The following is a 24,649-nucleotide window of genomic DNA, read 5'->3' on the forward strand; positions in this document are numbered from 1 at the left end:
CCATGAGCAAGAGGTTTTCCAATTATTATTTGTGAAGACAATGAACCTAGTGCAGACAGTCACAGACTCCAAGGCATGATGTGGGAGGGAAAATGCAGTAGCTCTGACAATCATTTTGAACGACCTAAATTTGGCCCTTAGTGTTCGGTTGCTAAAGAGAAAATGAGACAGGGAAGGAAGTACTGAAATGGATGCTTACTGATTCTGTCTTTCCCTTCATGGAAGTTCTGGTATGTCCTTAAATTGCAATTCGTCATATGTTCAAAGGTACCTATTGGATCATCACCATTACATGGCAATGTTTTGCATTAATATAGCAACAGGATGGATTCAACCTACTCCGGGGTCCAAATACTACATAAGACTGAGATGAAGCAAGCACTTGGTACACTAACCACCAAGTTAGTTTTTGATCATAATGAACGTGGGGTGAACATTACAGATGATGAGGTCAGTGAACATGTCAATAGTGGCCATCCCAGACACACTTAAACTGAACAATATCTATCTTTTAATCTTTGGCAGGGGTGGGGGTCCCAAGGCACTGTGACCTCTAGGACACAATTTATCACTTTCATCCAGCTTCAGAATGGAAAACATACCTAAGTCAGCAAATGCTCCTCTGGGGGCCCCTTCCCTTGGGCTTGATGGACACCCTCTTAAAAAAAGGTAGACTTTTGCACATTCCTGACGGAATGGAATGACAGAGGCACTAGTATACATTATCCCCAAACAGAATACAAACCAATCAACAAACAAAATGCACTATTTACTATGTCTCACAGGGGCAGTAAAATGCCCACCGAGGGCGACAAGTCAGCAGCACATGAAACACGGGTGGACTAGATTCATGTGTACTTGATAAACTCAACCTAGAATGCCAAACTTCCCCACAGAATTGCTGCCTCAATGTTACTTAAAAAAATTAACCAAATGAATTATGGTGTTGTAGGAACAAGGGATAAAATGCAGTTGTGTCACAGAAATTATAGAGGCCAGGAATTCAGATACAACTATTAAATGATTCTAATAGAGTAAAAACTACTACTGCAGTCCCAAAGTGTGGCTGAGCAATTTGGAGTTGGGTCACAGAAAATAAAAATCAGAACAAGAACAGATTCCATTTGGAGCCTGGGTTCTGCTGGCTAAATAGATCAAGCTAGGGTAAGCCCAACCCTTGATCTTCATCAATATTTTCTGTCCACTGGTTGTTGGAAACAAGAACAGCCTATTTCTAAGACATCTCTGGGCAAGTTTCCAATATTAGGAGACTGTTCCGAATCCTCTTAATAAATCTCGCAAGAGGGTAAACTATGAGCACACAAGCTCAAAAGAAAGCTACAAGACATCTAATGTCTTCATTTCTTCTCTGCAATAATTGTTCTGAATTGTTTAAAAAAGCAGACAAGTTAGAATCATTCTAGAGTACAGAGTGCTTTGAATCTGAAACAAACAAACAAATAAACAAACAAAAAAACCTGCATCTCTTTTGCAGGTCAAGTCCCAAGCACTTCTACCACAGAGTGAGCCAGAAGAGCAAATCCAGGCTCTTTTCCCTTTCAACAACTATTATAACATTATTTGCGCTTAAACTACCTGGCTCTGCTCTAGTTTTCAAAGGGGTACACTGACTTTATATATATATTTTAAAGGGGGGGGGGAAGAGAAATCACAATTCAAAGCCACTGAGCTAACATCACACAATCAGTTCTTTAGAAAAGATGTGAGTTCCTTTTGCATGAGATACAAAACAGACCACCAAGAAGCTCCCTGGGGGCCAGAAGAAGTTTAATCATGCACATTAAATTCAATGATTCCCCCACCCCCCATGGAATGACCACGTCTACTACAATGACTTTCAGAAGCCCCGAAATCTGGGTCATGTCCCTTCTTGGACAGTGCCTAGTTCTCTTCTTGCCTTCAGAGCCAATTGTCAAAGATTTCTTCCAACCCCTAGGCAATTCACTCGTCCTTCCAGCATGTCCCCTGCTCCAGTCCCCTGTGCTTATGCAACTTTGTTCTCATGCTGGCAGCCATCTCTTCCTCCCACTTGGTTTACATGGGCCTACAACAATCACTCTTGGGCACAGAATGTTACTGCCATGGTAAACAACATCTATCGCAGGGAATTAACAACCTTGCGGGACAGAGTACGTTCCATGAAGAATGCGACCCAGTCCGTGTGCGGTGGCCTGTGAAAGTGCCAATTTCCCCTTGGCTTGGCAAAGCTCTAGTGTATAGCTAGACCAGAGCGACTGTATACTGCAGTCTACTGCAGTGAGTTAGTGCAGCGCTGGAATTCAATGAAGGGATGCAACTGGTGGGTATGGAGACCCAGAGGGGAGGACAAACACCTAAGCAAACCAGGCTAAGGATGGTGCCTGTGCTTTACGGCAAAGCCTATTTAGAACCATCTAGCTTGGGAGAGGGCAGTTCAGGAAGGAACGTCTATCTCAGTAAATCAGTGCAAAATCACAATGCAGCATTAGGCCAGAAGCAAACACAGGACAAGATGCTGGTGTGTTGGCAACGCGCAGGAAAGCCTCCCAGAACTATTCACGGAAATCACATGTTCAAACTGCTGCAGCCCAGAGCTGAGGAGGTCAAAAAGCTGCCAGCAGGAACAGGACCGGATTACTCTTCCCTGTTCTTAATTGCCCCAAACCTTCTCTTCTCATGTGGCTGTACTTTAAGGCAATGAGCTGTTTGATTTTGGGCAAAGAAGGGAAATTAGTCAAGCTGTCTCCAAATGGACAGCTTCACAAATCACCAAGAGGGCAGTGACGGAAAACTCTTTTTAGTGAAATCCTGGGCATGTGCACAGATCTGTGGTGAAAAGCCACCCTTTTGCCACAAGCAAGGCTATGCAGCAAGGCATGGATGTCAAGGCTTCTCAAAGAGTCAAGGAAAGCAGCTCCTCTTTTGCCACATAGAGGTTTTCTTCACCCAAATGTTTATTTGCCTTTTGAACAACTCACCCACTAATCTCTAGCACTTTTCCCACCAAATCCACAGGTCTAAGATAAACAACCCAAAGAAGCGGAGTATATGTGTGTGTGGGGGAAGAGCCTCGTTGTAACTGTGAATCCTTGGGGCACACTACACATATTACACACAGTAGAAAAGAGTCACTTCCTAAGCAAACAGGCCATCTTGGAAAGGAACGGTGTTAATAGTACGGGAATTCCAAAATGAAGATCATATCTTGCGAGAAATGCATCAAAACAGCAGCCATGAGAGACAGGGCATGTGGGGATTCATTTTGTGGGATAGCTCTTCCCACAAAGGCAGCTCCCTCAGACAAGCAGTGAACGAAGTCCTTTGAGCGATGCAGTTTCCACATAAACCAGGTCACAATGTGAAGCAGCAACAGGAGCATCGGTTCAAGTGTCATTTCAAACTAGAACAAATGGGATTTCCCCCCACCCCACCCCCCGCCTCACCCAGGATTTATACAACAGGGCAAGCGGGAAGAGAAAAAGCAACACCTAGTGTTCCCCTTCTTCCTTCCGCCCTCCTCCCAGGTATCTACCCTCCCTCCCCCTGACAAAACCAAGTGGACATGATTGTGAAAGCAGAGCTGGAGGGGAAACCTCTGGAGATCAGTGGACAGGCTCAGACGCAGAGAAGTGGATTTGGTTGGAGCTGCAATTCTGGAGGCTGGCAGGCGTTCACAGCCCCTCCCCTGACCCGTCCCTCCTGTCCGCTGGGCTCTAACTGTCTTCTCCATTCTCCCCTGGTCCTTTGATAAGTCGCTTTTGTCCTCGTTTTCCCACAGGCCCCTTGGGTTTGGCAAAGGCCTGTTTGAAGGCATGCTGCTTAGGATGAACCTCATCATACAGGAACTCTGCAGTCAGCTCAGCTCCATCGTCAATTTCAATCTGGTGCAGAGAGAAAAGGAATCACAGGCCTGAGTCCTGGCGAAACTAAGATTCAACTGACATCTTCCTTCCCATGACAGCCACTGGTCCTCCTGCCACCCTTTCCCAGCTGCCTCCCCCTCCATCCCATTCAAATCCTCTCTTGCGTTCAGGATCTGAGCATGTCAGTTCCCACTGGTGACGATGAGAAACTCATTATGATCTACAAGCTCTTGTGCCCTAGACTGTTCTAAAATGTGCTGCACCCATCATTGAATACTGTACTATCTCTGAACTATAGCAATTATTTGCAGCTGCAAAATCCAGTGTGCATGACTGCTGTAGTGTAACAATAGTGCAATATCCAACAATGTGCAAATGCATTCTTGGTTGTTAGCCAGTCTTTTTGGAGCGCTGTTCTTCCCTCAAACAAGGCATAGCCATTATGATATAGCTCGTTAATAGCGCTTGCTCCAACTCATGAATTCCTCCTTTTGCCCAAGGAATTTCCTCTAAAACAGTGGTTCCCAAAGTGAGCAGTACCACTCCCTGGGGGCGATGGGATTACCTAGGGCAAGGGGGCAGCGGGGGGGGGCACTAGAGGTGGGCCCCTTCAACTGTGATGTTGGATAGGGTAGGGGGTGCTGGGGTTGAGTTTGTGGAACCAAGGGGTGGTGGCCCGAAAAGCCTGGGAACCACTGCTCTAAAAGAACGTACAGCTGCTGACCCACCATCTCCTCCTACCACTGTAAGAACGAACAGAACCTCCTTTTTAATGAACAAATGTAAGGGGGAAGAGATCAGAGTTTACCTTCTTTGCAACCTCTAAGCAGAAATCTTGCTCCACTGAGTCAAGCAGCCGGCTCTTGCAGCTGGAGTACAACATGCGCTCCTTGATGCTACATTTGTAACCAGGCATGGAGTAGATAAACACTGCAAGCAAGAGAAGGAAGGTCAGCTGTCTCTGGGCCCCATGATCTTTAAGTCCACAAACCTATTGGGGAGTGATTGTCATGCATGCAACAAGAAGGCTATCACAGAACAAAGGAAACCCAATCTAGAGAGTGTAGGAAACACCCCCCCATCTTGAACAAAATCCTTGCAGCTAAGCAGCTTTCTCTTCATGTATCATGTGGTTCCAGAGGCACAGACTGGCAATGTCCAGAACTGTGTAAGACTTGTGTAAGGAAATATGGATCCATAGAAAAGATACGTATTCTTAAATATAGAAGATCCATCCCAGTGTCTTAATCCACTTGCAAGACTGCTTGTAAGAGAGGGATGAGATTTTCATTGATTTAGCCTTAAGCTGCAGCTTCTTGAGTTGCATCTCACTCTGTTCCTGAGGGCTTCCCCAACTTTCAAGAGCAGCTTTGTGGAGGCCACAATGGGTGAGCTCTGTTCCAAGATCTCCTTCTGTTCAAGGTGCACTGGATCGAACCTCAAGTGTGTAAAGGATGAAGGAAAGTTCTGGTCTGTTCCTGCGTTGCTTCTTTAAACAAGAGTTGAAGAAGCCCAAGGTTTGCCCAGTGCTTACCAACAGACTCCAGATAGTCTCCCTCATGAGAATGCTTATACAGAAAGAAGTGATAGCGGGCAGAATCTTGCGGAATTCTTTTAGGCAGGTCTGCTATCTCAGTGGCAAGTGTGTGCACCAAGTCTATAGTTTCCTTCTCCAGATCCAGTTTCTGTTTAAACAAAGGCAAGAGAACACATATTTCAGAACTACATTTGGATTGAGATAAGCAGGAGAAATCAAATCTTGGCAAAAGATGAAGGACAGCAGCAAAAAAGTACAATGGTTATATTTTCAACTAGTTTCAAGATTAAAAAAGGATATATATATATAAGGGGGTTGACAGAATTTAAAAAGGGTGCAATAAGGGGGTTGACAGAATTTGAAAAGGTGATAACGCAGTAAAAAGAACATTTATTAGGACGAATTTATAAGCTATTTCTTCAATTTGAGACAGAAACAGATTAAAACATATATGGTCAGATGGATACAAAACTTCGAGGAAGAGATCTCTCACCAACAATGGGAAATCTTATGGACGAAAGGTATAAAATTTACAACAAGTCAAACATTAAAGAGAAAAGTAGAATTAAATGTTTTATCAATGGTATATTACCCCAAAGGTTATCAAGAAGATGGATAAGAATTATAATGGGAAATGCTGGAAGTGCAAAGAGGTGGCCGGTACTTTCTATAATATGGGGTGGATGTACAAAAAGACAAATAAATTTGAAAGGAATACATGCTGAAACCCAGAAAATCTTAAAAATTAAATTTGCTATGGAAGCCAAGAGTATGCTATTGGGCATTTTGCCCAAAAACATTAGAAAAAACTTTGAAATAATTTTTAAGACATATGACAATGGCAGCCAGTTATATTTGCAACAAAATGGAAAGCAGAAGAATGTTTGAGACAGGAGGACTGGGAAAGTAAATTAGCTGAATACGCAGTATTCAATATTCAGGAAATATTCTTAGAATTGTATGCTTAGATTTATAATAATCACTTTTTCAAGTTTTTTATTTTTTGTTGCCGTTTATTCTACGATATTGTGTAATGTTATATTTGTAGTTATCAAGTATTGCATAGTGTATTTTATGTATAATTTTCTTTTGTTTTATATATACATATATATATGAGAGAGAGATAAATCTTGCACAAGAAGGCCTGGCACAGAAAATGCACGGGGGAGATGGTATGAAGGTGGTACGTAGAGACCCAAGCGAAAAGGATCAAGCAGTGGCTCCTTACCAGCTGGATATAATTGATTTTCTTCTGTTTTAGTAACTGAATGGCCTGCTGTGCTTCCGGCTGCAAGGGAAAAGCCAGTCCCTGGAGGGTCTGGTGCTTGCTCTCTACGCTGATTTCCGTCTTGACCTAACAACAACAAAAAAGGCAAAAACGGACAGTGATGAAACCAAAGAAACAGGAGAGGCTAGACGATGAGAGGGACAGGGATGACAGCAAAGCACAAACCCATGCAGCTGGTACTCAGGTACTGGAGAGGGTACTCAGGTACTCACAAGCTTCTGTACTGCTTGAAGGAAAGAGCCTGTTGCCAAGGGCTGTTGTTGTACATGAGCAGAGAGAGGACTTTGAACAGATTCCAACCTTAAGTAGGGAACTACAAATTAAGCAGAGCTGAGCACTTCTTTCCCGAGTTTTTTTTTTAACTGAAAAGTAGCCTTGAGGGCTACAAACATGAGCAGAAAGATGAGCTTGGCTACTTGACCTTTTTCCTTCTTTTCATTCGTCCACTCAAAATCCTCCCCCATCCTGGGCTTCCCCACCAAATATGGGAGCAACAATCAGGTAAAATAGCCCTTCCAACTGAGGTGAACATCCTTTGTGTTCAGAATACCGACACCAGGGAGAAGTCACCTAACTGAAGTAGGCATACGGAAGGAAAACACACCACACAAGTAACCCATTAAGAGGCCCTGTGCTATGACAAACAGCCCTCAAGAGCTGCCCACAGTAGCAGCAGTCCAAAATGCTATTCCGAAAGGAGACTCATTTCTATCCCTGCTTTCCAAGTAATTGCCTAGCACAGAGTCTTGCAACATGCCATTTCCCAGGGACAACAACCCTGCGGTCACAAAAGAAACCACTTGCTCTAGCATGCCTGCTGGGGATGGGTGGGAGAGGGCTGCTGCAATGTGCACAGCCCTAGGTGGTAACCTAAGGATCAAGACATGTGGGCAAACTGGTCATCAGACACCCCTTTCAAGTAAGCAACTCCATTAAGTTCCTCCAACATTTCAGGGTCAGTTCCCACTGGTTCCTTACATTTAATGAAGACATCTAGCTGTTGGTTTCAGGACTGTGACTACAGCAACTCCCAGCCTAATTTTGCCTTTCCTCATTTGGACAGTAATTAGTTTATATTTGTTGGTTTTCATAACCAAAGCTAAAAATAAACTCCAGGGGGGAAATTATAAATTTCCAGATTGAAACTACGTAAAAGACTGTTTAGCATTTATAAACAGCAAAATGAAGGCATGATCATTATCCCTTAACGTTTACTACTAATTTGGCTTTACTCCTCCTCTATTTTCTCACTCTCTCTTGTGTTTTCTTCATTATCAGATTGTAAGCTGTTGGACAGAAGCCTCACTTCGATCATGTCTGTGCGGCACCTATTTGTGGCACACACTTAAATCAATGCAGCTATTAATATTATGATTCAATAAAAATTAAAATATTTTAAACAAAGGCCAAGAATTCATTTTGTTGTCAGAGAAGGAGAAGAGCTGTTTTTTATATGCTGACTTTCTCTACCACTTAAGGAAGAATCAAACCGGCTTACAATCACCTTCCCCTCCCCACAACAAACACCCTGTGAGGTAGGTGGGGCTGAGAGTGACTAGCCCCAAGTCACCCACTGGATTCATGTGGAGGAGTGGGGAAATAAATCCAGTTCACCAGATTAGATTCCACTGCTCATGTGGAGGAGTTGGGGAATCAAACCCTGGTTCTCCAGATCAGAGTCCACCACTCCAAACCACTGCTCTGAAACGCTACACCACACTGGCTCTCTTGTTTAATTCTTTTAAAAAGCCATACAGGCTACTGAGTTCAATGGACCTAACTTTCCAATAAGTAAGTATGTTTCAAATGGCACCCCTGGAAAGGGTCAATGGCAATGCCAGTTCTGCTTTCCTCTCAATAGCTTCCCCACCTTGGAAAGGGCCTTGTGTGGGACACCAGCTCCCCTCAAATGTTAAGGTTTTAATGCTAGTGACTGCTGATGCCCGAACAGAAGGGACAGGGGATCTGCTCATAACACTGGAATAAGGAGGCAGGCTGTTTTCTGGCACTGGTACCTACAGCCAAGAGCCCGGTTTTCTAGCCTGAGGAAGCTCCGCAACAAAGGATTGGGCTGTATTTTTCTTGCTACAGGTGCAAAGAGAAGAGTTTCTGGGCTGGATTTGCTTTATAAAATCTCAGTCATAAGCACTGGTGAAATCTAAATCAATGAAAGCTAAAAAAAATGTCAGTTTTGTTTCTGTGAAGTACACTGAGGACACCAGTAATGGATGTAAACAAAAACTGGAAAATCTATTTTTGATCTTTATTGCAAAATATCAAATTCCTCTCTCTATATCCTAACGTTTTTAATCAGACAAGTTTATTTGGAGGAGAATAAGTGGAAGTTTTCCTGTCTATGCTCTCTGGATATTCATGACACACCTTATACCAAAAATGTTGCATATGAAAACAGAATGAAAACAGATGAAAATACATTTTTCTTTCTAAACAACTCAGTAGAAAAACAGGCTTATAAGACGTCACACAGCATCACTGTGGGCTGGGGAGGGAGGAATCATCAACCAGGAACTTCATGCTTTATAGAGGAGCGAGAAATAGGTCACACGGTTCATTGAACAACCATCAATATCTCACTTTCATTCTTGATAATGGAGCAGGTGCTGGGGTTGACTTTTTGCCAAGTAGCACAATTATCACTTTCCATTGTATAGAAAAATTTGCATTTTTATTCTTGTTTAAGTTATCAGAAGCAATTTCAGTTTCGCTGCGGCTTATGCACTCAAACCCTGAAGCGGTCTTGATCGGCTATTAATGAAAAAGAGCCGCGTTTCTATACGGCTCATCAAATCCCAGTTCCAACCAAATATACCTTCGCACTTACCAAAAGCAGAAGGAAAAGGATCTTGTATAGGAAAGAACACGTAATAGGGTTGCCAGATCCCTCTTTGCCACCGGTGGGAGGTTTTGGGAGCGGAGCCTGAGGAAGACGAGGTTTGGGGAGGGGAGTGCCATAGAGTCCAATTGCCAAAGAGGCCATTTTCTCCAGGTGAACTGATCTCTATCGATTGGAGATCAGTTATAATAGCAGGAGATCTCCAGCTACTACCTGGAGGTTGGCAACCCTAGGCACAATTAGAACAACCAAAAAAATGGAAGACCCAGGAAAAATGTTTAAAATTGTTTAATTTGCATAGGAATGTTGTAGCTAGAGCCTTACATCACAGCCCCAGCTGCTCCCACAGCTTTTCCAAGGGAGGGAGGGAGATGTATTGCAACAGAGATCACAGCCGTCTTTTGCAAAGAATGCAGAGCAAAGCTTTGGACACTTCATCAGAGGCACAAGGCAACTTAGGTGCCGTGAGCCTGTTCTCCAGTCCTGAAGAGCAATACAAAAGGTCAAGGCGTCCTGTGTATGTTCCTGCCCCACCAAGGCTCCTTCCTCAGAATCCCTGTGCCAGCCATAAAGTGACTTTCCTCTGTGCAGTCCCTGAAGCTGGGCTGTGGCTAGGGGAGCTGGGAACCTCATCTTATTTCGCTTGCTAACCCTAACCCGTGGCACAGAGTGGTAAGCTGCAGTACTGCAGTCAAAAGCTCTGCTCATGACCTGAGTTCGATCCCGACGGGACTCAGTTTCAGGTAGCAGGCTCAAGGTTGACTCAGCCTTCCATCCTTCCCAGGTCGGTAAAATGAGTACCCAGCTTGGCTGGGGGTAAAGGGAAGATGACTGGGGAAAGCACTGGCAAACCAGCCCGTAAACACAGTCTTGCCTAGTAAACGTCGGGATGTGACGTCACCCCATGGGTCAGGAATGGCCCGGTGCTTGCACAGGGGACCTTTACCTTTTTTTAAGCAAGAACAGTTTTCAGAAATTAAAAAGAAACAAAACCTGATGAGGTTCTTGAGGAACACTCTTCAGTGCTGAGAATGCTTAAGTGGACCACAGAACGTAAAAGCAGCAAGAGAAATGAGTCTTCGCTAGCTGCTTGCGCCTTCTGAGCCCCAGCTAGTGTTCTAGAAACAAGACATTCTTGGGTGCCTTGAGATCCAAGTCGTACTGCCTTGTTTGCTGGATGCCTCAGGCGGTTTTATTGCATTGTTTTATGCTGTGCAATCCCGCCTCGAGTCTCAGGGAGAAAGGAGGCCTATAAATAAACTAAATGAAAGCTGTTCATGCTAGGATCAGAAGGATTTAAATAGTAGTCACATATCAACTACACATATGTTTGTATTACACGATAATTAAATAACTTGAACTGTGCTCCGGGGGGATTTTTGGACTGCACAAAGTCCTTCTGGACATTTCCAATGATCTGCACTTGGACACTCCCAGCCACTTTGGGGTTGGCCTCAGACTAGAGGGGAGACAATGGCTCTAGCACACAGCCTTCCCTTCCTCTCCAGACTCTGATATTTGCTTCAGAGCTGTCAGCCTGGCCTAGCACCTGCTGGGTCTTGAGGCAAGTGCCATAGCTTAGCATTCCAATTTGGTGTTTGCCATCTTCTAGTTTTTGCCGATGACAGGCTATTCTCTTGGTTTGTGCCGATCTGGGCCCACTCTCCACCTACCCCCTTTTTCACAGGCGAGTCTGGTCTCAGGTGTCATCTCAGGCTGGCCTTCAGAACATGTATTCATCAAATGAACAAACTGATGGCTTTTACTGCTAGGTAAAATCCCCACAAATTAATTGTGTACCTTCATGTTTTTACAAGCATTGTGACAACCACCAGACAGTTCAGGAAAACAAACAGAAAAGTGCCACGGTGTGTGTGTGTGTGTGTGTGTGTGAGAGAGACATTGCATTTCACTTTTTATTCTCAGTTCCTCCCCACACTAATCCTTCATGTATGAATCCTTACTATTCGACTGCATTAACCACAAGTTCCCAAAATGACCCTACTAAACTCATTACCATGAAAAGGAATCAGGAATCTAGGTCCCCCAATTCTTTGGCTGCATTCTACGGACTACTGCCATGCTCTTCAAATTAAAAGAAAAGAAAAGAATTTTCCTTAACGTGTTTATGGAGATGCTTTAAATATATGAATGCCTGTGACAGAAATTTCATTATATTCATCAAATGAACAGCCTGTTGTATGTGTGTCTGAGTTTGATATCTGCCTGGCAAATTATAATGTTAAGCTGATGCTGGACTCACTTCCAAAAGTCTGCTTTGCATTTACCACACTAGTATTTAAACATTTTATAACCTTGGGTTACAAGGAGGTTCCATAGAGCAAACCCTCAAAATGGAGGGAAACAGCCAAACTTAAATATAATTTTCTAGTGACCACCCTGATTAAGCAGTTATCTGACAAGTCCGCTCACGACCAAATTCACTTCAAAAAGGAAGGGAGGGAATTGGATTCTTTCTGTTGGAATCCACGTCACCCATGGGGGGTCACTTATCCTTCACATTTCTCTCATGGCAATTTAGAAAATATCTTTCCTATTTACGATAAGATAAAAACAAGTTACACTCTGATTTGTTGGAAATTTTGTTTGTTTGGAGAATATGAAAAGGATGTGACCAAACTGGGATTGAAGAGAAAGAATCCTCCACAAGGAACCGAAAATATAATGCGGGGAACACAGCCTACCTCCTCAAGGTGAGGGTATTCGACCGTTGATGGGCAGCAGCAACAGCCCACTACCATCTGTCACACAGAATATAGGGAAACAGAGTCACACGGCGACTGAAGCAAGAATTATCTGAAAGCTTTTATACATCCTGGCTTGAGCTTTAAACAAGTCACTAACGGTGACATCCTAAGCAGTGTTACACCATTCTGAACCAACTGAAGTTGTCAATGGGCGTAGAAAAGCGTAACTCTACTTAGGATGGCACTGTAATACAGTACAATACAGTCTACACCACTGACATCCCTACACAGGGATGCCATGGCTGTTTTATTAAGCTAGTCAGTGATGTCTGTTCATTCTGGCTGCACATTTCTGCAATGGAGTCAACCACAACTTAGATAGGCGCTTACTTTTTCATATCTTAGCTAGGCTTGAAGACTGGGGCTTCCATCACTTGTGTGTGCTAATTTCCGCAAGACTAATTGCATATAACCAAGTGCAAAACTGCTGCCAAATAGTTTTAGGCTTTGAAATAAGTTTTGGATTGTGGGCAAAGAGGATGTTGTAATTTTTCAGTGCAAAGCACACAATGACTTTCACTGTTGACTGCTGCAAGAGTCAACATTTGAAGGGGGGAAAGAAACACCAACCAAAAGTCAACATTTGAGAAAACCAACCAAATGTGCAGCCAAATGCTTTCCTTGGATGAGGACCCTGGGAAACGGTTCACAAAGGATACTGGTATTTAGTCACTTTATCTACTTGTGCAAGTTGCACAACAGACAGCATAAGTGGCCTCCCCCATTTCCTCCTCAATACACACAATTTAATTGGGGGGGGGGTAGTGTCCTTTCCTATCAGCTCCCATTGGCCTTCTGTGAATGGCAGATTCTTCCATGAACAGAAGGGTACCTTTGACCTTAATCATTTTCTTTAGGAAATAATGGCTGAATTTATATTCTATCAAACACATAAAGTCATTTGTACCAGTAACAGAAGAAAACAACCATCACTAGGATCTCAGATTTTTGCCAAAACCTTCACTTTATCATACAAACAGAATTTAGGGCAACTAAAGAACTAATTAGCTTATGGAGTTTGTAACTCAAAGCGCAATCATAACAAGCTTTTTAAATGCAGAGCAACAACACAGATGCTAAAGAGACGGTCTCACTTTCACCTCAATATGCCCTTCCTACAACAGATCAAAAGGGGCACAGCCAGGTGAGAAACAACCAACCCTAGAAGAAGAAGAGTTGGTTTTTATATGCCGACTTTCTCTACCACTTAAGGGAGAACCAAACCGGCTTACAATCACCTTCCCTTCCCCTCCCCACAACAGACACCCTGTGAGGTGGGTGGGGCTGAGATAGCTCTAACAGAGCTGTAACTTGCCCAAGGTCACCCAGCTGGCTTCGTATGTAGGAGTGGGGAAACAAGTCCAGTTCACCAGATTAGCCTCTGCCGCTCATGTGGAGGAGTGGGGAATCAAACCCAGTTCTCCAAATTAGAGTCCACCTACTATAAAGTCCCATTGGTTCCTTGACTAAAAAATATCAATTTTTCATTAGTCATATTTCAAGGAACTCTTTGGAGTATTTACAGTGCTTATTAGTTCAATAATCTTTCCATACTGTGTGTGTGTGTGGGGGGGGGGGGTTAGCACTAAAAGCGTCTTACTTAAGGATGAGATTAGATTTGAACTAGGGACTTTCCAACTCACATTCTTGACGACTGATCTACATACCTCTGAGTCAAGAGGCAGGAAAGTATTATTCCAACAGTGTATAAAGGCTGCAATTAGAGAACATGGGCTCAAGTGACTTCTGCCGAGTGGCAATACTCTCTCCTTTAGGAGAGGGTTGGAGCTTTGAGAGTTGCCACACATATGACAAAAAACTCCAAAAGGAAACACAGCAATGGAAGGAGTGGAGATACACACAAGGGTCCAGCCTACCATCTCAGTGTAAGGCAGGTCCTGGAAGTTTGGGTCCTGGGAATATATGTGAAGAGGAGAAACTGGATCAGCAACTCAATGTGGAACTGGAACCAACAGATGCTCACATTACTCTCTCACAAATGTAGGGTTGTCTTGGGTTTTAGTACCAAAACAGTGAAGGCAAATGTAGAGGCTTTGAGGAACAGGGCCTACCATCTCACTGCTGGAGGCCAGAGAATGAAGATCCTTGGAGCATATGGGAACAAAAATGGCAACAAGGTTAGCTCCCTGCTAAACCCTCTTAGAAAGATCTGCTTAAATACAGAAATAGTACAAAGTGTTTGGATACACTAGGGACAAGTTTTGAAATACCGGAAGGTTTTGTCAAATCTTGGCCTTTATCCTCAGGACCATAAAACAGCTTCATGCACTGATGCCAGGCCTTCTATAGAGTTTACATGGACCAGTTAAACAGGTGTGAAAGTGTTTAAACACCAGACTGAATGCCACCCAACTCCTTTGCCTTAGAAACAAAATCACTCAGGGAATGGAATGACAAAGCAAAACATAGAGGAAGACAATGAGGCACAAGGCACACAAAGGTATAAAGGAGGCATGTTCAACATGTGCTTTCAGAGAAGCCAATGTCCTTCCATTGTTACAAAAACATATGGGCAACTATGCAATGAAAACTTGGGAACTCATCTGTTTGGTAATGTGTGAAATGGGCCACAGTCTGGTATATTGCGCTGGAGTGGCACTTGACAACTGAATAATCAATTTAAAATTGTATAATAAGTCAAGCCCCATGGTGCAGAGTGGTAAGCTGCAGTACTGCAGTCAAAGCTCTGCTCACAACCTGAGTTTGATGCTGACGGAAGTCAGTTTCAGGTAGCTGGCTCAAGGTTGACTCAGCCTTCCATCCTTCCGAGGTGGGTAAAATAAGTACCCAGCTTGCTGGGGGACTGGGGAAGGCAATGGCAAACCACCCTATAAACATAGTCTGCCTAGTAAAAGTCATGATGTGACGTCACTCCATTGGTCAGTAATGACCCTATGCTTGCACAGGGGACTGCCTTTACCTTTTTAATAAACCAAGCCACTACACTATGAGAATCCAAACCACTTGGTAGTCACCAATCCTGCAGTGATATGGGAAAGTCTGTTTGGTTCAAGTTACTGGGCATCTTGTCCAACTAGCAGTATCTTTCATAATACTAAGACCCCAATCAACACCTAATTTTCTTGAAGCCAAGTAAAGGGCTTCAAACTCCACCTCATAAAGGGACTTCCCAGAAAATCTGTTACCACGATGATATTTTCTCCACATCTATTTCATCTTCAGGTTAGCAACTAGGTGGTTTTGGCCTATGTCCATCAGCCATTTCTGTGAAAGCCTAACATACAAATTTCAAAAGCTCTGAAGAATTTTAAAAGCAGTATTACTATTATTTTTGGCCATCAAGTCACATCTGACTTATGGGGAGCCCTGGTGAGGTTTTCAAGGCAAGAGACGTTCAGAGGTGGTTTGCCATTGCCTGCCTCCGCGTCATGACCCTGGTATTCCTTGGAGGTCTCCCATCCAAATACTTGCCAGGATCGACCTTACTTAGCTTCTGAGATCTGACGAGATCAGGCCAGCCTCAGCCATCCATGTCAGGGCTAAAAAGAGCAATAGTGCCTGCATATTCTGTAACAAGAAGCTGCAATAAAAATGTCCTTCCCCCTACATTATGCTTTAAACCCAGAAGCTAAAGAGCATGCAGTTATGATGAAGAGGAACTTGATGACTGAAATGACGTACTTATTTGATCAAATCCAAAATACTCTAAAATTATTTTTATTTAAGTGGATTGAAAATTTAACTACAGTCTTAATGCCTACAGTAATGATGCAAGATACTGGCTTGGATCCGACGGCCAAGGTACATCACTCCTAACCAAGTCTCTGCCATGGAGTGAGCTTCCTCATTCCTTATGCAAACAGATGCCTTAGTGGAAGAGGAAGGGTGGCAGAGAGTATGTAGTGTGCATGGAACCTGATTAAAGGGTCCATGCTTAAAGTCAAGAAATTCCCAAGGTTTAACTCTGCTCCTGGAACTCAGCCAAATATGACATCCACAATTTATCTAATGCTCTTTATGTAAACATTCATCTTTATTTTTTATTATTATTACGGTCCTTAGACCAAGCATTACATGTTTGCAGTTACTAGGTGTACCCAAACCGGCAGTATATTTTTAAAAAATTAATCTTCAGATTACTCCTAATATATGGAATAAAAGCAATAAATAGCAATAAATAGAAAAAGATAAGAGGAGAAATAAACCCAAGTAGGATTAAAGAGTTGTTATATTTTAGGTTCCTGATCAAAGTTATAGCACTAGTGTAGTATTACAGGGGCAAGGTAAGGCATATTATGGACTGTTTTTCAGCTTCATATTAGAAAAGTAATACATGGACCTCATATCCACCCCAGTACTAGGGCAGCGTAATACAAACAACAAGAGCCATTCTGGGGAGCCACCAAATATTGACAACTGCACTGCAAAGAACTGACAATCTTGCATTGATAAAGTTGTTAAAATCACTGTTTTTGTTTCTAACTCCCTCCAAAATTCATAACTGCTTCATTTGACTTGATTTCTTTTAATCCCCAAACTATTTTTGAAGGTTTTATCTAGGGTAGAGAACTTGCCTAGATACCACATTCTAAAATCTAACATGAACATATAAGTGTCATTCAAATAATTTTTAAAGAACCCAAGCAAGGTGAATCTATCTAATTTGCAATCCTACACAAGCCATTCTAAACCTTGCCTGAATGGAGAAAGAGACAAAGAACTTCTAACATGCCCTGAATCTGAAAAACAAAGTGCCAAAGTGCTTTGGGGTTCAAAGATTTCACATGAGCAGAGTATAACAGCAATGTACAACTCTAAAAGGACTTAGAAAACAGTACTGATCAGCCCCAGCTCAACATGTCATTTTGCTACACTGGAATCTTATGCAGAGTTATTCCAATCCAAATCCATTGGGTTTAAAAGGGAATGCCTGGCATAGGATTGCTCTGTTAATCACTCTGGGCTCCTAACACAGTCTCTTGCATGCGCTGATCGACACTGAAAGAATATTACAAAACTGTAAGAATACCAAACTACGGCACACAAATATTAAATGAAACTAGGATGAAAACACTTAGCCTAAATGCTACAAGGCTACAAGTTCAGCCATTCGTAACATTTTGTACCCCGAACTTTGTCCTGTGAAGTCATACAAGACAACAACAACAACAAAAAACCAACACACCAAGACTTCCCTGACCTTTCTTTGGGGTAAAAGAACATGCCAGCACAGCACAAACAAGCACACATGCATTTGGGGAAGAAATCCAATCTGTGGTCAAGCACAGCCACATCACACCCTTGTTACTTCTATTCCCTTTTGAAGAAATATTTTGTCCACAGAATTTCAGAGCTTGACTATTAAACCTGATGGAGCTTTGTGTCCCTTATTATTCCTCCTTTAAGCTTATTCCCAATATGTTTTCTTTACCATGGATGCTGCTATCACCAACAGTTTGCCTCCATCAAACACACAGGGTACAGGCCGAGGCTTGCCTCTGGGATCCATTAGTGGCCATTTGTAAAGTCCAAAATGTTTTGTCCCAGGCCCAACATACCAATGGCAAGTGAAACTAAGGCAGCGGGAGGAGGGGAAAAAGGCAATTTAAACTTCTAATAGCTTAGAGAAGGCAGAGGAGGAACCCCTTACATTGTAAATGCAATGGTACCTTTGAAAAAGAAAGGCTTCCCTCCTAAGTACAACTAGGCCTAAATAAGAGTGTTCTGTACATGTATAAAATGTACATAAATGCACCACTGATATTTGGTAGTATAGCAAAAATATCATTAGAACTCTATTTTCAGAATTCTGCAAAGGATGAAGGGCCTTACGCTGTGTTAAGTGCTATCAAGTCGCAACTGACTTACAGCAACCCCAGCAAGGGGATTTCAAGGCAAGTGAGAAGCAGAGGTGGTTTGTCATTGCCTTCCTCTGCAAAGCCTTCGTTGGTGGTCTCCCTTCCAAGTACTGATCCTGCTCAGCTTCTGAGATCTGACAAGATCGAGCTACATCATGCTGCTTTCCTGTCCATCAAAGGCCTTATATTACTTTTATACCCTGTACCAGAGATTGTGTTACCATAAGGTCAGGAATGCCAGCCTCCACATGAATATTTCTTGTTGGCATACCATAGTTTAGTCCTCATACTTTATTCAAAGTAACAAGAGAGCAAACTACAGAAAGAAAGCAGGCAATCAAGCAAGCAACAGAAAGCACTTACCTGGGCTGTTTTCCCCTGCAAGATATAGGCAAAAAGCCACTTAAATCAAGCTAAACTAAAGACTTGTAGTAAAACAAGTCTTAATAACATCATTGGTAAACTTAAAAACAGAGGAGATAAGGCTGAAATCAGACTGGTCATGCCTTCTGAACAGGAACCTCTCTACAAGCAATTCCTAACTGTATGAAGGCACTCTGGCCGTGCTCAAAGATACTTTCTTCTTAAATACATGCTACAAAGACAAGGAACCCACCCTTCCCAGACTGCAAGGCTACTGTCTGATAAGCAATGCCTACTTTTAGGAGTGACAGGCTCAACTTACTACATGCATCAGAACAGAGACAACCCAATGTATGCTAGGGGTAATGTCTATACCAGGGATATCAAACCCCCGGCCCACGGGCCGGATCCGGCCCCCGGAGGGCTGTTCACCGGCCTGCGAGCCGAAGCAGCCAGTCCCCACTCCTCCTCCCTTTATGGTTCCCCGTTCTCCCACCCACCCCCCGTCCTTCTCGGGTGCAGCCAGGCCCTCCGCCAGCCTGGCACGCCCTCCATTCCACCCCATCCCGTCCTTTCCCCTTCCTCCTTCCCCCCTCTTCTTCCTTCTCTCCACCCCGGGTCCTTCTTGGGCACAGCCAGGCCCTCTGCAAACTGAAGATCGGGCCGTCTCTCGGCGGGAGGCTGGGCGATCTTCAGCCCTCCCCGCCACAGGCAAGCTCCATTGCCTGGGGTGGGGGGAGCAAACTGAAAATCGGGCCGTCTCCTGGGGGAAGGCGGCTTCCCCGCCCCAGGCAAACTCCACGTGGAGCTTGCCTGGGGTGGGGTGGGGGAGCAAACTGAAGGTGGGAGGGGGTAAACTGTGGAGCTTCACTGGGGCGGGAAGTGAAGTTGTTCACTCCTTCTCTCCAGCCCAGAGGGACCTGTGTGTGTGAATGAGAGGGTGAGTGTGTGAAGTACCGTGAAGTCGCTTTCAGCTCACGGCGACCCTATGAATCAGTGTCCCCAAAATGTCCTATTCTTAACAGTCTTGCTCAGGTCTTGCAAACTGAGGGCCCTGGCTTGCTTTGTAGAATCAATCCTTCTCTTGTTGGGTCTTCCTCTTTTCCTGCTGCCTTCAACTTTTCCTAGCATGATTGTCTTTTCCAGGGACTCCTGTCTTCTCATAATGTGTCCAAAGTAGTATGGCCTCAGTTTAGTAATTTTAGCTTCTAGGGTCAGTTCCGGCTTGATTTGATCTATAACCAACTGATTTGTTTTTTTGAAAGTCCACAGTATCGGTAACACTCTCCTACAACACCCTAAATATGTATTTTCCTCCCTACATTGCTCTGCTCAAATTATGCAGCAAGATGAGCAGCTTCCTGCTTACCAAGTGTAAACCTCAGCAGCTGGAGCTCTAGGGCAACTTCTGAGGGTCAGGACTAAGTGAGCAAGATGCTGATCTCCTATCCTCAAACCTCAGGAGTCTTGCACTGCTGCTCTGAAGGCAGGAAGAACTTCCCAAATGTTAATTCTCCATGCAATTCCTAAAACAAAGGGATGTACTAAAAGGAATGACAGGATTGCCCATCGGAAACAATGAGAGAGGCTTGGAGGCTCACTGGTGATAAAGGGATCCAGGAATGCCAGTTGACATGTATGAGCTCCACTGAAATACATTACAGCACAAAAAAGTTGCAAAGAAAATGAAGAATGGATTTTCCATTAAAGTCTCTGGGCCCAAATAGACTACTCTGGGACTGGAATGACAGGTTTCAGAGTGGAATAACAACCTCTGGGTAGCAGAAGCGTTCTGGGAGTGGAATGACTGCCCCCAAGTGGAATGTAAACACCTAGGAGTAGCAGAAGTGATCTGTAACTAGTATGACAGGTAAAGTGGAATGACTGCCACTGGAAGTAGCAGAAGTGTTCAGGAATGAAATGACAGCCCCCAATTGGAATGACAGCCCCTCGAAGTAGCAGAAGTGTTTTGGGACTGGAATGGCAGCCCCAGAATGCTCCCGCTACTGTCATTCCACTCTGCAACATGTCATTCCAGTCTCAGAGCACAAATTCTGTTCCCAGGCAGCCCCCCACCCAGTCTAGATAAAATTTAGTGCCAGGGACCAGAGATATAAACTACAGAAGACACAGGCAAAGCCAATTAATGATATTATTTTTTACTTAAAATACAAACACGCTTAAAACAATATCAAAAAATAATATCATTAATTGACTTTGCCTGTGTCTTCTATGAAGTTTGTGTCTCTGGTACCTGGCACTACATTTTATATTTATTTATTTATTTGGTACACATGGCCCAGCCCAACAAATTGACATTTATGTTATATCCGGCCCTCATAGCAAATGAGTTCGACACCCCTGGTCTATACTGTATGAAGTGCATGGAATCCAGATGTTGGAAAAGAGTCAGCATCGAATGGGTTGCCACCTCCAGGTAGGGAAACTCCCGGCGATTTAAGGGTAAATCCTGGGGAGGGCAGGGACCTCAGAAGAGATGTGATGCCAGAAAGTCTGCCTTCTAAAGCTACCATTTTCTCCAAGGGAACTGGTATCTGTAGTCTGCAGGTCAGCTCTAAACCCAGGAGATCACCTGGCCCCACCTAGAGGATGGCAACGCTCGAACAGAATTGGCTTTGAGAATTATTCCTAGGCTTTCTAGCAACACTTCCAAACTGAGGGAGATTCAAAGCAGGGCTTTCTGATCCCCACAGGCAGACGTGTTTTGCTGAAGGTTACACTCTTGAGCTCTTCAGGAAACCCAGTTGAGGTTTCAAAAATGGAATGGATCATACTGGAGAGCCAGAACCCACACTTGACATGCATAAGGCCTAAGGCGCCATCAGACTGCTGGACTTGATGGGCCTTGGTCTGATCCAGCATGGCGTTTCTTATGTTACGTTCAGGTGAAGACTTCTGCCCAAGACCCTGGCAATCAGCTGCCAATCAGCACCTGTTGAGAAGTGCAGGAAAATGCTGTCCTAGACAAAACCTCTCCATGGGACCAAAAGAACACTGGTTGTGCTGTTAAAGCACAAAGAGGGAAAGTGCAGCAAGATCTGAGTGGGCTATTTTGGCTTTCATGGGCGGCAATTCTGTGAGCTGCACTCCAAACAAAGCTGACATCTTGCCCGCTACACTGGCACCAAATCACATGCACAGTGACCCAGCAAGGGAGCAATGAACAGAGAAGAACTCTCTTCACGGGCTGTCATAACCACTCAGTCATGCAGAGGCAAAAGCAGGAGGGGAACGGGGGATGTCATTGGAAACATCAATATACATATTTAGAGAAGGGAGAAGAATAAGCAATGATAACTGGGCTGGAATTGTTTAACTGCGTTGCTGGGCATAGAGATGCAGGAGTACCAGGAGATACACTACTGAGGTGGGTAACTTTTTCTAACTGGGGAATGTATATAGTGTTGAAGTCCTTATAAAGACATTTGGGCCCTGCTCACATTTCCAACAGACAGAATGTTAAAATTTGATACACATGCATCGCTCAAGAAACCCCAGTTACTAAGAAGTAATGTTTTTAGGCTTCTTGCTCAAAATGCAGCACACCAGTCTTTTCTCAGCTGAGGCAAAATTACTTCTTTAAAGTTAGTACATCTTTTGTAACCCGATAACACTAACACGCAACCCACATCCCATATGTGGCTGGAACAGAAACGGCAACACAGTTTTGGCAAACAACTAGCAAAGGCAAAACCTAAGTGAACATTTGGAAAATTCTGGTGAATGGTCTGCAAAAATACCCTGTGCAATTTTCACTGCTACTTAGATCGGAGCCTTGACTACTTACCATGAGGGCTCCTTCTCTTCTGAGGCGAAGGGCATCTTGTAGCTGTGGGTTATTGTCCACGCCCTATCTGGGGAGGCAGGACCAAAATTGATTTCCTGCTGCCCCTATCGGGACACTAACCCCCTGCACCTCAGTCACAGGCTTGCCTAGCTCTTAGACAGGAACAAACAGGGTATAACAGAACAAACCGTAACATTAACCAATGAACACAGGAAGGAATTTTCCTATAACTTGTCAGACAGGTATAGGGACCAGAACCTAGGTCTGAAACTGACTGTCTTCTGAAGGTATGGTCGATAGCACGTTGCCTTGACTCTTCACCCAGGTGGGCAAGATGCCCTTCGCCTCAGAAGAGAAGGAGCCCTCAAGGTAAGTAGTCAAGGCTCCGTTCTCCTCTGAGGCTCGGGCATCTTGTAGCTTTGGGACCTATAAGAGCTCCCATCAGGGTGGGTTATGGGATTTCCCCCACAACGTGCTGCTACACCCGGTGGCCGAATGCCACCTGTGCAGATGACCATGCACTGATTTTGTAATGCTTGACAAATGTTGATACATTTGACCACGTGGCTGCACAGCAAATCTCGTTGACTGGAGACTGCTTGTCAAATGCTGCTGATGTAGAGGCGCTGCGCAGTGAATGGGCCGTAATTCCCTGTGGAATAGGGACTCCCGAGGCTTTGTATGCCTCTGCGATTGTGGCCTTTAAGGCATAACTGATGGATGCCGCTGACATTCTGAGGCCCTTGTTAGGATTAGAAATGTTAATGAACAAGTAGTCCGTTCTCCTCAGTTCTGATGTTCTATCAGTGAAGATGCGCAAGGCTCTACGCAGGTCGAGACAGTGCTAAGATTGCTCCTTTGGACAAGACGGCTTCGGACAGAACGATGGTAGAGAAATATCCTGACCGTAATGAAAAGGGGAGTTAACCTTGGGGATGAAAGTAGGGTCTGGTCTTAAAACCACCTTATCCCTATGAAAAATGCAAAGGCCCTGACGAATGGAAAGGGCTTGCAATTCCGACACGCATTGAGCCGACGTGACGGCAACGAGGAAGAGTACTTTCATCCTAAGAATCCTCAGAGGTACTGTCCTAAGGGGCTCGAAGGGCTCCTTCGTCAGGGCCTTGAGGATGATGTTAAGGTTCCAGGTAGGGAACCGGTGAATGGCAGAAGGTCGAGTCTGGGACACTCCCTTTAGGAAGGAGACGATGTGTCGATGCTTGGATATCTCCACTCCCTCCAACAGAGGAATCACTGTCGCTATGGCCGCCACCTGTCGACGCAGAGTAGAAACTGCCAAGTTTAGTCACACTCCCTCCTGTAAGAACCCCAGGATGTTGCTGACTCCTGGTTGAAGAGGGTCGAACTTCTTTCTACGCACCCATCTAACAAACGCCTTCCACAATGCGGAATATATACAGTGGGTCGCAGGTTTGCGTGCTTTGAGTATGGTGTTCATGACCTCTGTAGAGTAACCCAGATTGACAAGGCTCATCCTTTCAAGTGCCAAACAGTCAAGCAGAACCAGTGGGGTTCTGGATGGATCAGGGGCCCCTGGCAGTGGATCCCCCACTGCACCAGAATCCTCCATGGTTCTTGAACTGCTAATCTTCGTAGGGTGGCAAACCATGGACGGCGAGGCCAAAACGGGGCCACTAGTAGTATGTTGGCTTTTTCCATCTGAACCTTGCGAAGGACCTTTGGAATAATTGGCAGGGGTGGGAAGGCGTATAGGAGAGCCCTCGGCCAAGGACTGAGAAGAGCGTCGATTCTCTCTGCGTCTGGTGGAAGTATCTCGAGAAGAATCTGGGAAGTTTGGAATTTTCTGACGAGGCGAACAAATCAACCTCTGGAAGACCAAATCTTTGAGTGATGAGATGAAAGGAGTCTTGATCTAAGGACCACTCCTTTTCGTTTTCTTGCTGCCGGCTCAGCCAGTCAGCTTCCACATTGAGGGTGCCCTTTACGTGCTCCGCTCGGAGTGACAGGACCCTGACCTGGGCCCATTGGAACAGTCTGACTGCTTCTTGATGTAACACCGTTGACCTTGTGCCCCCCTGCTTGTTCAGGTGGGCCTTGGTAGTTGTGTTGTCCATCCTGACCAGGACGTGGTGCCCACAAAGGTCCGCTGAGTAGTCTAGCAAAGCCAGTCTCACAGCTTTTAGCTCCAGCAAGTTGATGTGCTGAGATGCCTCCTGAGCAGACCAGTGCCCCTGGGCAATCTGGCCATTGAGAGTGGCTCCCCACCCCTCCAGGCTGGCATCTGTGAACAGCTGGAGAGGGTCCTTGTGCAGGTATTGTGATGGCTTGGTTAGATTGTCTCTGGAT

At 44.4% G+C, this 24,649-nt stretch overlaps 1 protein-coding gene across 2 annotated transcripts in view; it reads right to left on the minus strand.

Moving 5' to 3' along the window:
- Positions 1–3,562: 3,562 nt before the first annotated feature.
- TWF2 (twinfilin actin binding protein 2) overlaps positions 3,563–24,649 on the minus strand; it is a 74,738-nt gene continuing 53,651 nt past the window's right edge. For both annotated transcript variants that reach the window (XM_056856520.1, XM_056856529.1), the window contains exons 6-9: positions 6,629–6,754; positions 5,398–5,548; positions 4,672–4,793; positions 3,563–3,881 (exon numbers count right to left, since the gene is read on the minus strand). In XM_056856520.1, coding sequence (XP_056712498.1) covers positions 3,714–3,881; positions 4,672–4,793; positions 5,398–5,548; positions 6,629–6,754 — 567 coding nt within the window. In that variant the 3' untranslated portion in view covers positions 3,563–3,713. The remainder of the gene's footprint in view (positions 3,882–4,671; positions 4,794–5,397; positions 5,549–6,628; positions 6,755–24,649) is intronic.

The sequence above is a fragment of the Euleptes europaea genome, chromosome 1 (genome assembly GCF_029931775.1).
Source record: "Euleptes europaea isolate rEulEur1 chromosome 1, rEulEur1.hap1, whole genome shotgun sequence".
NCBI classification, from domain to species: Eukaryota; Metazoa; Chordata; class Lepidosauria; order Squamata; family Sphaerodactylidae; genus Euleptes; species Euleptes europaea.